Genomic DNA, 14,326 nt, shown 5'->3' on the forward strand with positions numbered 1-14,326 from the left:
TTTTTAAATTATTAATTTTGCAGGCACAGAAGGGATACACCAATCTGGAATACAGGAAGACTCTTCATCTGTGCCTATGGATGTTCAACCCGAAGTATGGATCGGACGAGAACTGCGAAGGATTGGCGATGAGTATGAAACACAAAGGGTAATTAGTAAATCTTTAGATTCTTTTTGAAAATGTGTATTTGTGTCCTGTTAACAGTCATCGTCTGCAGTATACTGACCATGTGCGATCTTTAAGGTAAAGCAACAATCTGAATAGAAACTGAGGGTGATGGAGATACCAATTTCAAAACTGCTATATGGGCCTGATCTTCAGACATGATATTTACTGCCCTCGATCTTACCCAATGCTAGTTCCTGTTCTAGAGCAGAACTGTCCTCTCCTGAATCATATTGGGAGTGCTGTTGCATAGTTAACAGTGGCAGCATTCTTGTACCACTCTCATGGAGTTATTCTTCATTCATAAACCTCTGTGGCAACTGGCTGTTGAACCACGTAAAACATCATAACCCATTCTAATCCTTGTTCTTACCTGACATTCCACACAAATGTACGTTCACCCAAAAGTGCTGGATAGTCAACAGTAATGGGAAACATGCCCACTTCTGTTCCTCCTTTCCCAGGGGCATTTCCAAGGAATCTTAAAAAAGGGATACTGTGGGGCTGAGAGGCTTTGTTCTTTGGAGAAAGTCCTTTTGAAATTTCAGAGAATACAGCAATATAGCAAGAGTCAAGTCAAAAAAGGCTATTTCAAAACTAAGAATAAACTTTACTCTGGAATACCAATAACACAACCAGAGTATTCTGAGTGGAGGCTATTACAATTACAACAGTTCACCACCAGAAATGTAACCAAATCTGCTATTCCTGGCAATGTCTAATGCTGGCCTGTGATGTAATTACCTTATCAAAAGCATCTGACATACTTGGCAAGCACTCTGACCTAACCATGACACTAAACCAGTATGTTAATGCCTTTCTTTGTTTAACCAAAACCACAATAATCATAACTGGTCCTCACCATAGCAGCAAGACAGAGGAGATAATTTAGCATTTCATAGTACATTTGCAACTTTTTGGTCTCATTGTAAAATGAATATAACATGATGTTAATGGGCTTTATTCAGTTGACTTGTCATTATACGATTTTAATAATTTATTGTGTCCTTCATTAGGATATTTACTGTAAAATAAGCGAATGTTTGCAACTGCCTTAATATCGCTATGTAAAGGGGTAGATTTCTCCCTCCCTCTCTTATTCCTGCTAACACCAGATTTTTCTCACCTAAGTCTGGCTTCCTAATAGTGAGAGACAGTTCTGTGGGTGCTAACAGTGCTCCTATATGTTGTGAAAGGCAAGGTGAGACTGTTCAACCATAGAGCTATCATGAACAAACCAGAGGCTATTATCCCTTGCTGCTTACAAAGGTACAGTTTTCAGCAGGGTTCATGAGAAAGTAATCAGGATTCTGAACAATATCCAACTTTTCCTGCCTGCTCTTTAGGAGACACTGACATTTTACATTGGTTTAATATGACTGATCAAGAAATGAAACCCTTGAACATTCCAGTCTGTGTGACTTAGCATCATGATAATTCATGGTACCTTGAACTATCAGGAGCTCTTTGAAGTAACTTTTAAATGGGTTATTCTAGTAATTTATTGATCTAAAAGTAAGTTTGTATAAGTATATAATTTCATTAAACTAGGAGAGGTGAATTGATAACAAAGGAGCTGATGTAGATCATTTGCAGTTCATAAATACAGCTCAAGATTTCTGTGGCAGTCTGCTTATTCTCCTGCAGATAGTGGGCACCAGAATTAACTTGAAATAAGTCATGTTTTCATGGCCACTTTTTGTAATTTTGTTTTCTTATTATAGGAAAAGGCTCTCAGTTTTTCAGCTAGTTCTAACAGCAATTACTCGAATCTTAGAAAACCTGGAAGGTTCAAGGGTCAAATCCTCAGCTGGTCTAGTCTTTGAGTACAGTGGCCACAATTGGATGCCGTGGGTTTGAGACAGTATTTCAACATGGACGCCTGCTTCTGATCACTATCTTAGCAACTGTTACTGGAAGCATGTGTGGATGTCAGTTGAAGTTTGCCTAGTATAGCCTTCCTGTCCCAGTGCAGTCAAAATATCTGCAAAAGCCCTCTCAGCTCAATGAGAACAGGTTTTGGGGAAAGTCTCAATTGAACCTAATTCAGAAATAAGTGTTTTCAGGAGGATAAGGAAACAGTGGTGGAACTGTTAATACACCTGCTGATAACAACCAGCTTATAAATATTAGTGAAATGTAAAATATACATTACAAAAATCAAACACTGAACTGAAGCTATGAATATATGTCGCTTTTCCTGAATTAAATCAACTTTTTTCAAATCCAATGTTTTGGCAGTTATGTACCAGATTCATGAGTTAGCATGAAATAATTATTCCATATGATCATAATTCTGGAAGTTCCCATTTTATTCTTAAATAATGGGTTCATTATGGATCATATGCATTTCTGTGAAGTGATGTGCTTTCCCAGTATAAGTATATATTGGTTAACCACACGGGTTGTCCAGCTGTTGTCATTTTGCAGTTTGTTTGGAATGTTCCTGCAGATTGCAACTCGTTGTATTTGGTACTATCTTTGCTGGCTGGCTTCGGGATCCTTGAAACAGGGACAGCAGCTCTGTGAAAATCAGGGCATCTGATCAGACGGTTCAGATTTGCATAGCCAATTGTATGGCTGGATATTTTCATTCACAAAGGGAAATATTGTGGTGTTAACATAAGATGTCATGTGGTGTAATAGCCTTGCATATGTCAGTTCCAAGGGAGATAGAGAGCCTGTATTACGTTGGAAGAGGTAAAGAATTGAAAGAGAAGCAGAGGTATAAATGAAACGGTAAGGTGAAAAATGTAGTCAAACAACAAGTGAATTTTAAACAATTAACAGTGCACACAAAAGCAATTTCTTGAAGTTTTATTCTTTTCTGTTGCTCTACCCATTAAAAATCTACATTCAGCCAGTTATTATGTGTGCCACTGCATTCACATGGACAGTCATCATCAATGATCTATGAATGGAACTACTTTATGTTCCTATAACTCTTGCCTGGCACAGAGCAGGTCAATACAGGCTACAAAGATAGGCACACCTCTTGTACAGCTACATGGTGTGGTTGCATTTAGCAAAGGAGTAAGGAAACTTGTACTGACTCTCCTATCTGAATTTGCAACATTAATGGCAGATAAAGTAGTCTAGGGAGATAAATAAATTATGCACAATTTATTGGTTGAAATAAAATACTAGGGGAGAAAATTAGATTCCAGGAAGCAAACAAAAATTCAGACATCACAGACATCTCATGAGTGCACCTCATCATTTGCATTTGTCTTATGTTGAAATCTCTGAAAGTGCTTTGCACAATGATTTAGTATTGAAGTGACTATTTTGCAAAATATTGGGGTGCACGGTTGTTCTCAAATATCAGTTGCTAATTTTGAATCTAAGGTAGACAATTTTTTAATAAGGAAATAACGTTATTACATTAAGGTAACATTTTCCCAACAGCAGGGATTCAGGCCAAAGGCAGGTATATGGAGTTTGGCCAAAGATCAGCCATAATCTCATTGAACAGCAGAACAGGCTTGAGGGGTTAAATGGCCTAGTTAAGTTGCATTTTCCCTAATGTAGTCTTCTTTTAGTAGTGCCAGCAGAATGAAAATGCTATCCAGGAGGAGAACATTAAAAGCTCATTGTTTGACATTTGAACAGATCAATCAGGAGCAGGCGTGGACCATTCAACCTTTCCAGCCAGCTGTGCCATTCAATAAGATCTGATTTTATTCTCAAATACAAATTCCCACCTACACTGTTACTTATCAAAAATCTATTTACACCTGCTCTAAGATTCTGCTTCTACTGCCTTTTCAGGAAGAGAGTTCCAAAAACTTTCAACTTCCCACAAGAAATATTTTACCTCATTGCTATTTTAAATGGGCAATGCCTAATTTTTAAACAGTGATCTCTATTTCTAGATTTTTCCATAAGAGGAAACATCCTCTCCACATTGACTCTATCAAGATCACTCAGGATTTCATTTGTTTCAGACAATCCACCTGTTCCAGATTAGCCTCAAACTGTTTCAGAACTGTCTCCAATGTATTTACATATTTTTATAAGTACAGTGACTAATATCGTACATGGTATTCCAGGAGGAACACTAATGCTCCGTGCAACTGAAGCGTAACTTCTCTTTGCCTGTATTCAATTTCCCTCATAATCAATAATACCATTCTACTAGCTTTCCTAATTACTTAGTAAACCTGCATACTAACCTTATGAGATTCATGTGCGAGGCCACCCCAGGTCTTTCTGCATCTCCACGCTCTGCAATCTCTCACCATTTAGATAATACGCCTTTTTATTCTTCCTGCCAAAACAGACAAATTCACATTTTCCCACATTTTGCACCATCTGCCATTCACCTCTCAGTATCTTTTTGTAACCTCTTTGTGTCCTCTTCACAATTTATTTTCCTACCTAGGGGTGGCACAGTGGCTAGCGCTGCTGCCTCACAGCACCAGAGTCCCAGGTTCAATTCCAACCTCAGATGACTGTGTGGAGTTTGCACATTCTCCCTGTGTGTGGGTTTCCTCCGAGTGCTCTGGTTTCCTCCCACAGTCCAAAGATGTGCAGGCCAGGTGAATTGGCCATGCTAAATGCCCGTAGTGTTAGGTGCATTAGTCAGAGGGAAATGGGTCTGGGTGGGTTACTCTTCGTAGGGTTGGTGTGGACTTGTTGGGCCGAAGGGCGCGTTTCCACACTGTAGGGAATCTAATCTAATCTATTGTTGTGTCATTAGCAATTTGGCAACCATATCTTCTGAGTCTTCATCTAAATAATTTCTATAAATTTTAAATAATTAAGGTCTGTGTGATGCACTAATTGTTACATCTCACTAGCTTTAAAATGACGCTTTGCACTCACTTTCTGCTCAATATTAGCCAGTCAATCTTCTATCTGTGCCAATATGCCATCCCCTATTCCATAAGGTTTTATTTTCTATGATAATCTTTGGTATGCACATGAACAAATCCCTTCCGGAAATCTCACTACATGTATTGTTGATACACCATCTTTTACCATGTTGTCTAAAGGACCGTGCTTCCAACAGCGCAACATTTCTTTAGTTCTTCATCGGATCACTAGTCTAGACTATGTGCTGAAGCCAAAGCCCTCTAACCTATTGCAAGGAGCACTAGTGATCTGACACTGTGAAACAAGTTGTTTGTTGATTAATACTCTTCTCCAACAATGGCTGGCTAGCAATCAATAGAATTGGCCAGCTCCTTAAAGCCAAACCTCAGGAAAATTAAGAAAATATGTTGCTGTAGGGAGAAAATTGTATTTTTACTGACGTTTTGACTCCAATTTGCCATCCAAGAGGGTGGAGCTCTTTGGGAGGGAAAAAAAACTATAAACAGATTGCTCCTATTTAATACATATGAGATCAGTTTCTATTTAGCACACTACACCACAAGCACAAAAGAAAATTATGAAGATTTTACTTCAGTCTGATTTTGTTTAACATCTGTGGGACAGCTGCAGTGCTACCGGATTTCCAATTAAAACTTAAACCCGTTTAGGATTTATTTTTTCTATGCAACTTATAAAGGAGAAGAAAGATAAATATTCGTATATGTTTCATATTACAGACCTATTTACATAGGGTCAGTAATTTACAGTGACGGGATAAGTGAAACATGTACTTGGAAACTTAGATTTTTACATTGCATTTCCATCTGCAGTATGTGTAAAGAAGCTGCTATTACCTTTAATAAGAGACAAGTTAGGGCAACCATGTCAGCCAAGTTCTGTTTACATTACATGTATTTGAGTATCTTGTTACATATATTTTCATAAATCATTAAGAAATTTAGACCAGAGGCTTTGACCAAATGAATCATTTTTGTAAATGTCAACTATATTCTCCCTCCCTCAGAAATTACAGTACCACATTTCAGCCACTTCACCACAAAACTATAGATCCCAGTGAAGTGTAAAATTACTATTAACTTCTCAATCAATAACTTTTCAAAAATAATTATGGACTAGTTAACAACTCCTTTGGCTTCAACCATTATCACCTTGGTTGTAAAGGTAAAACTGCCATAGTCCTACCAGAACATAGGGCTGCAGTCTCATTAGAGAGAGAGACAGACAGACAGAGATACTAAGCTGGTCACGGTTTAACCTGAGGGTCACCATTGCCTCAAGTGAGGGGAGAGATTGTATCTTTCATAGTAGCTCAGCCAATGCAAGAATTGAACCCACGCTGTTGGCATCACTCTGTATTGCACACCAGCCATCCAGTCAACTGAGCTAACACCTATTGGTTCCCCTTGGTCTATCTTGCTTGTTAATTCCACAAAGAATTCTAATACATTTGTCAGGCACGATATCCCCTTCATGAAGCCATGCTGATTTTGATTATATAATGTTCTGCTATTACAGCCTTTATCATAGGCTAACATATATTAAATAACATGAAGATAACATTTTCCCAGTAATGTATGTTAAGCTCACTGGCTTACAGTTACCGGTTTATAGCTTTACTCCCTTTTCTAATAAAAATGTTACATTGGCTGTTTTCCAATCCTCTGGGACTTTTCTAGAGTCTAAGGAAGATTGCTACCAATGCATCCACTATCAATGAAGTTGCTTCCTTTAATATCCTAAGATGCATCCTATCAGGTCGAGCAGATTTATCGGTCTTTAGTCCGCATTAATTTCCCTAGCACTTTTTCTTTAGTGACTATTCAGTGGCTAATTGGAAAATGTGTTCTCAACAAATTAAATTAATGACAGAACCAGACTGGTCTTCCCTCTGCTGTTAAATTGCTGATGAACACCTATTTAATTTAACATGCCCATTTGGAATCCAGTGAGACTGGATTTGCACCCTCTCCATTGAGACAGTGGGAGAAGTGTAAAACTGGCTTTCCATTGAGCTCACCAGATTCCCACCTGATGATATAGGGTCAAATGACTTGATGGGTGCCTTGGCTTACATAAGGAGAATCAACATGGATGTGATACCAGAAAAATTTTGTTACACCTAACGATTCATAGTTTGGAAAAGGAGGAGTGTAAATTGATGGTGGTTGAGAGTCCGGAACGGAAATCTGGATTAGAATAATATTAGTCTGCCAACTTTAGTAAACTTTAACATACATTTTTAAATTCATTCATGGGATGTTGGCATCACTGGCTGGGCCAGGACTTATTGTCCATCTCCAAATGCCTTTGAGAAGGTTGTGGTGAGCTGCCTTGTTGAACCACTGCAGCCCATTTGGTGTTGGTGCACCCACACTACTGTTAGGGAAGGAATTCCAGGATTTTGACCCAGCAACAGTGAAAGAATGATATATTTGCCAGGATGGTGAGTGGCTTGGAGAGGAACTTGCAGGTGGTGGTGTTCCCATATACCTGCAGCCCTTGTCCTCCTACATGGAAGTGGTCATAGGTTTAAAGGGTGCTGTCTAAGCAGCGTTGGTGAATTTCATGATTTCAAGTCTGAGACTGTGATGCCTTTGAGGTGAAGTTTATTTCTAAGGTCAGTGTGGTGGCCCAGCATATTTGTGTGGCAATGTTTGTGCCACAGGGATGCAGTGTGTGGGCTCTCAAACATGATTGCAGAAATAACATAGGTTTGGTGTAATTTCTAATGTAACAGACAGCACTCACTAAGACCAAGCATAGATAGACAATAAAAAGTTACTCACCACCAATAGCACCATCTTTAATTTGCTTTTATTCAACTTATTTTTAATGAAGCTTACCTACCGTATATACTTGAGTAATAGTCAAATTTTTTTTGACTACTTTTTAAGGTTAAATTTATGGTGTTGATTAACACGTCAATGATACTTTTGAGGGGCTGAAATTCATGCCTCTCAAAATTCACACCATATCATTAGCAGAAGCCCAAGTGACAAACAACTTATGGGGTAATTCTGAAAACCCGGAGTGGAACACAACAGCCAGCGGGCTGGAAGACCGGCAGCAGAGCAAAATAACCAGCAGACTGGAAACTGGAGCGGGACATGACGGCTGGCACACTGACTCATAAATATTGACCTGTTTTCTGTGAAGAGCTGGGAATGACCTTTATGCAAGATACAGAGGAACCTCGATTATCTGGCATTCAATTATCCGAATATTGGATTATCCGGCAAGATCCCAATGCTTGGCTAAACTATGTTATCCTGCATTCGATTATCTGGAATTCGATTAACCGAACAAAGTACTCTCTGCCCCTGTCCTTCGGATAATCGAGGTTCTTCTGTACATTGGAAAATTCCAGTTTTTTTGGCCATAAATTGGGAGTCGACATTTACATGAGATCGATTATTACTTAAGTACATACGGTAACTTATTGTGAGAGGGCAGGGAGCAAGTCATTTGGCCACATGTTTAGCTATGGAATGGTGAGAAAACATACTGTTTAAGAAAAGGAGCCAAAAATAACAGCCAATTCAGATTGGATACAGCTAGCGACATGAGCAGACAAGTGCACTGATGTATTGTGCCGCTGAATGGATACATTTAGGCTCTCCAAAGGATTCCTCCATGTTGAGCTGTTTAAGTTAATGGGGAATTCCTTCCTCATAAATCATAAAGGGTGTTTGGAGAGTGTGACTGCAGGTTCAATAGGCTGAAGTTTGGGAACAGTTTGCCTGTCAAGACTCAAGGTTAGGGAACGGTTATTTAGAGAGAATAAGTTTTTAAAATGATAAATGAATGAGGAAAACTTTTTTTAAATTGAGAGAGCGAGCAATCCAGATCTAACCACATCTTAAATTACATATCTGAACTCAAGTACTTGTTAATGCCTTTGGCATAAAGATAAGATTTCTTTGAAAGTTTAGATTTGAGGGGGGGGGAAGGGAATAACTGCATTACCACAATAATTTCAGCCATTAATCAGTTTTACTCGAGTAGCCCATTCGATAGCCTAAAAGTGGGTGAGCCTCAAAACAGACCGAGAGAGGCAAAGCTTAGAGTGGGGAAGGCACAGAGTCTTCATCTTAGACTTGGAATACCCTTAACATAACTTTTTAAAGTCCAGGCTGGTTAAACTATACTCATCTTCCTTCCCGCGTACATTTAAAAGTGGAATTGCAGAGTGTTTCATAACAATTTTGAAAAGTTCAACTAAAATAAATGAACCGTCCCTGTTTTAATTTGTGGTGCATACGCGCACGCTAGTTTAGATTTCTAAATGTTATTAAAAAGCATTTGACAATTTGTTTCACTGATGGATTATGGTATGTTCATTGCCAAACACGTCAACAAGCACTGCCCTCAGCTTTTCAAATAAAGTTCCTTTTAATTTAATGTGCATAACCCCATCAAAGGTACATCATCATTTAGGTTATACTGCAGCATTTCATGTACCCCGTAGTATTTCAATTGCTCAGTACTCCAAAAACTGGGCCTCCTGGTAAAGAGTTTCAAAAGGGGGTGCAAAATATATCTTTATGGACAGATATCGAATCAGAATATATGTATGTAGCAATATATTCAGATATATGAGGCTTTACAGATAGGGTGTTTTAAAAATAAATTCTGGTGTGGTGCATTGTTTCTTTCTCCTTAACTTTTTGTGTGTATTTTGCTCAACTTCTGGGCAACAGCTCAACATAAAATTTTACAATATTGGTTTCCCCACGGAGCCCTTGATTTGCACTGGTTTGATGATACCAGAAGCATTGAGTGAGGACAGCATTAAAAAATGAGGGGAAGATTGCAGACATATAAATGAGAGCTGGAAAAGATCAAAGCCAGCCAACAGTAGTGCAAAATTGTTGGCAATGTAAGAGGCTAGAAGGTGAATATATGAAAAGTTAATACACAGTGCCATCTCAAAGTCAGATTCATGGTCCCCTGCTGCTTATTCCAATCTCGTTATTAAACACAGTGCCAAAGCACCTCTGGCAGCAGCAGTAAAATGTGCATTCAGTTTGATTAAGTGCCTTCAGACCGCTATATGGCAATGTACAGCAGAGGTCAACGCTTCCAGAAGGATGGACTTACTCTTACAAACTTCCAGTGATCATCTCGATGCAGCGGAGGATGAAGATGATGTGGTTGTTTCAAGTTGGTAGTGAAACATGTTAGTTGTCGGGAAACATTAGGGGGAAAACACCTTTAAAACTGAGTGTTATCCTTAATGAAGAGATTTCTTTTTCATTTTAAAAGTGAAATTCAGGGTTGTCACAGTTCATTAGTCAGTACAATTTATGAAAACTATAGATGTTCTGCTATGATGCTCATGGTAAACTAGATCGTTTAGAAATATCAGCAGCATCAAACTATACAGTGTGTAATGTATCAATCTGCTGTTAGGGAGGCAATACGTTTGTGTTGTGTCCACTTTAAGTCCAACTGCCATAAGGAAACAGAGGATGAAGCTACTGTATGTATTCAAGTATCAATGTATCTCATAAAAGTTGACTCCCTGACTCCCAGCCAAAAGAAAGTCAAAGCTATTTCCTACTTACAGCCACTCACTGTCAAATTCCAACTTTCCCTAAAGCAACCCTACTTAACTGAATAGTGCATCCTTGGACATGGTTGTTCAACTCCTTGTGTCTGTGCACATCAGTGTGTGCTGTCAAGGTCACCATTTCGCTGCTACGCACAAAGTTCCTGCCAATCCCACCCTCTAATATGACAACACGTCATCAAAAAGGAACAGTGGATCCATAGGAGAAAGTGAGGACTGCAGATGCTGGAGATCAGAGCTAAAAATGTGTTGCTGGAAAAGTGCAGCAGGTCAGGCAGCGTCCAAGGAACAGGAGAATCGACGTTTCGGGCATAAGCCCTTCTTCAGGAATGAGGAAAGTGTGTCCAGCAGGCTAAGATAAAAGGTAGGGAGGTTCCTACCTTTTATCTTAGCCTGCTGGACACACGTTCCTCATTCCTGAAGAAGGGCTTATGCCCGAAACGTCGATTCTCCTGCTCCTTGGATGCTGCCTGACCTGCTGCGCTTTTCCAGCAACACATTTTCAACAGTGGATCCATAGCCCAGTTCAAATTTGAAGTTTGAGATTGGAAAGCAGACAAATGATTGTGCAGGAGGTGGAAAATTCAAGGTATCAGAGAAGAATGTTCGAGATTGGTGGGTGCTTTTTCTTTCTGTCAGTTTAGGATGAAACTCTAGCATATGGCAAAGACAAGTTGCTAAATAAATGAGTGAAAATTGCTAGAGTGCACTCAATAGTTTCTAGCACCTTTCCAAGTCTGTCCTGAATTTCCAAGCCACCTCTGGATGGTCTGCTGGGTTTACAATGAAAAATAATTCTGTACTACAACAGAAAACCAAGATTCACATTGTTTTAAATCAAAATCCAACGATAGAAATAATTTCATGGCTTATTTTGAGCTACTTTTGGAGGTTGGCGGAAACAATCTGTGATCTGGCAACTGTGCAGTACTGAGACAAGGAGAAAGTGACTTTTAAACCCCTCCACAAAGTGGCTGGTGTCAAAATTGACCCTCTACTTTTTGACAAAAGATTTAATCTTAGAAACATGACTTTCATGCAAACATAAACCATAACTGTTAGAAATGTAATGCTATTTGGTATTGAAAGTTGCAGGTTAGAATGTATTTGTAAAGCTGTGGTGGTCAGAAAAATCAAATGAACTAACCATCTTTTCTTTGATACTGCTTGAATTGAATCACAAAATCAGGCAATTGGGCGCATCATAACTGTGGTGGCGCTTTGAAAGAGCTATCCATTTTGTCTGAATGCCCTGGAAATTTTACCTTCCCAACCACTTTCCTTTTCAAAATAGGTCTCCACCCTTCTGTTTTGGCAGTGCATTCCAGATTATACCATTTGTGATGAATGTTTCAAAACATCAATTTGGATACTTTGAAGTTTTTGAGATTCTCAGGTGATTTATAGAATAAGCAAAATGTAACCACAGTGGGTAAAATGCTGTACTTAAGGTTGAAAAACTGCATTTTTCTACATTATAAGACCATAAGACAAAGGAGCAGAAGTAGGCCATTCAGCCCATCGAGCCTGTTCTGCCATTCAATGAGATCATGTCTGAATTGATAATCCTCAACTCCACTTTCCTGCTTTTTCCTCATAAATATCCTTCACTGAACAAAGATTTGTCTATATCAGCTTTGAATATCCTAGCCTGGACAGTCCTCTGTGCAAAGTATTCTACAGGTTCACTGGGTGGCAGGGTGAAATGTGATGAGGATGTTAGGAGATTACAGGATGACCTGGATAAGTTGAGTGAGTGGGCAGATGCATGGCAGATGCAGTTTAATGTGGATAAATGTGTGGTTATCCACTTTAGTGGCAAGAACAGGAAGGCAGACTACTACCTCAATGGAATCAATTTATGTAAAGGGGCAGTACAGAGAGATCTGGGTGTTCTTGTACACCAGTCAATGAAGGCAAGCATGCAGGTACAGCAGATAGTGAAGAAGGCTAATAGCATGCTGGCATTCATAACAAAAGGGATTGAGTATAGAAGCAAAGAGGTGCTTCTGCAGCTGTACAGGGGATTGAGACATGTAAGATTATGAAAGGATTGGACACTTTGGCAGTAGGAAACATATTTTCACTGATGGGTGAGTGCCGAACCAGAGGACACAGCTTAAAAATACTGGGTAGACCATTTAGGACAGAGCTCAGGAGAGACTTCTTCGCCCAGAGAGTGGTGGCTGTGTGGAATGCTCTGCCACAGGGGGCAGTGGAGGCCCACTCTCTGGATTCATTTAAGAAGGAGTTGGATAGAGCTCTCAAAGATAGTGGAATCAAGGGTTATGGAGATAAGGCAGGAACAGGATACTGATTAGGAATGATCAGCCATGATTATATTGAATGGCAGTGCAGGCTCGAAGGGCTGAATGGCCTACTCCTGCACCTATTGTCTATTGTCTATTAACGCTGAACATAATCTCCATCAGTTAAAACTTTACCGTCCCTTCTGAAAAGCTTGCTTGTCCTCCAGTACTTGCCTTTCCAATTCACGTTTGAGCCCGACCAGTGAATGTTAGTTGGGATTTTACCACACAGGATATCCGAGCTGAGCCTAAAATACACGTATGTGCAAGCACACTGATACAATCCTAGCCTGTTTTCCACTCCCTGATGCCTGTATAGCTACTTCTAGTTAAACCATCACAGACAGATGATAAAAACCTTGAACTTCAGCTGTTAAATGGAGTTTCTACTAAACTTACAAAACACTTTTCCTCACCTGTTCAATGAAGTGGGAATTTACATGCTCAATTCTATGAGGAGTGAATGTAATTTACTCTGCTCCTACAATGCTACATGAAGACACAACAGAGGACTCTGTTCTGAATACCATCTTTCTAATCAATTAATCATAATCAAACTGTCTCTCAAATTTGTCTTGTCAAGTTAATTTTGCACAACACTGCTGGCAGCTTCAAGTTGTACAATATCTGCTGATGTATGGCAATTATGGCCAGCATATTTTTGGCATTAGATAAAACAAAGTAGAGAAACAGATGCTGTTGCGATCAACAGTGATTCGTAAACGTTTTGAGGGGAATTACAAAGATGAAAATGACTCGACTCATTCATAACATCCCAAACCACAAGATACGTAGGCCTCAGTTAGTCGATGGTAACATAGAGATTCTGTAGTTTATACTGTTGTCTTCTCTAGATGTTTTTTTTAAAACAGTTGATAGATAGATGTTTCTGACATGATGAGATTTTAGAAATTTGCAAAACAGGTGGAGGCCATCTGGCCCATCCTTTTCAGAGCAAACCCACTGCTCCAAGTATTCCTCAACGCCTGGCATTTTCCTCCCTTGCAGTTTGCAATCTTCTCTGCCTCAGTCCCTTCTTCCGCAAAGCATTCTGTGCCGCAGGTAACGAAACATTTATAAAGATACTTACCTGCTTTACTCCGTGGTAACACCTCAGCCAATCAAAACTAACTACTGACCAATCAGCACCATGGTGTCCTGTAATATACATATTTTGAAATCTGGTGTTCTTAGCTTTGTCCGGATGAGGACAAGATAAATAGCTTCCGGATGAGGACAAGATAAATTTCTCTCTTCAGCAAGACTCACGTCCTGTACTACCAAGCAACCTTTGTAACTGTTTCTCCTAATTACTCTTGCCAGTCTTTCACTGACAGTTCAGACTCATTATTTTTCACTGCTGACCCCCAACTAGAGAAAACAGTCTTTCTCTAATTACCCTATCAAAAACTGTCAGCATTTCAAACTCCATTAAACCCT

At 39.4% G+C, this 14,326-nt stretch overlaps 1 protein-coding gene across 1 annotated transcript in view; it reads left to right on the forward strand.

The window, feature by feature from the left end:
- LOC122548469 (bcl-2-like protein 11) overlaps positions 1 to 14,326 on the forward strand; it is a 52,014-nt gene that overhangs the window by 16,752 nt on the left and 20,936 nt on the right. The window contains exon 3 of the mRNA XM_043687182.1: positions 24 to 148. Within this exon, the coding sequence (XP_043543117.1) occupies positions 24 to 148 (125 nt within the window). The remainder of the gene's footprint in view (positions 1 to 23; positions 149 to 14,326) is intronic.

This window comes from Chiloscyllium plagiosum, chromosome 3, assembly GCF_004010195.1.
Source record: "Chiloscyllium plagiosum isolate BGI_BamShark_2017 chromosome 3, ASM401019v2, whole genome shotgun sequence".
NCBI lineage: Eukaryota > Metazoa > Chordata > Chondrichthyes > Orectolobiformes > Hemiscylliidae > Chiloscyllium > Chiloscyllium plagiosum.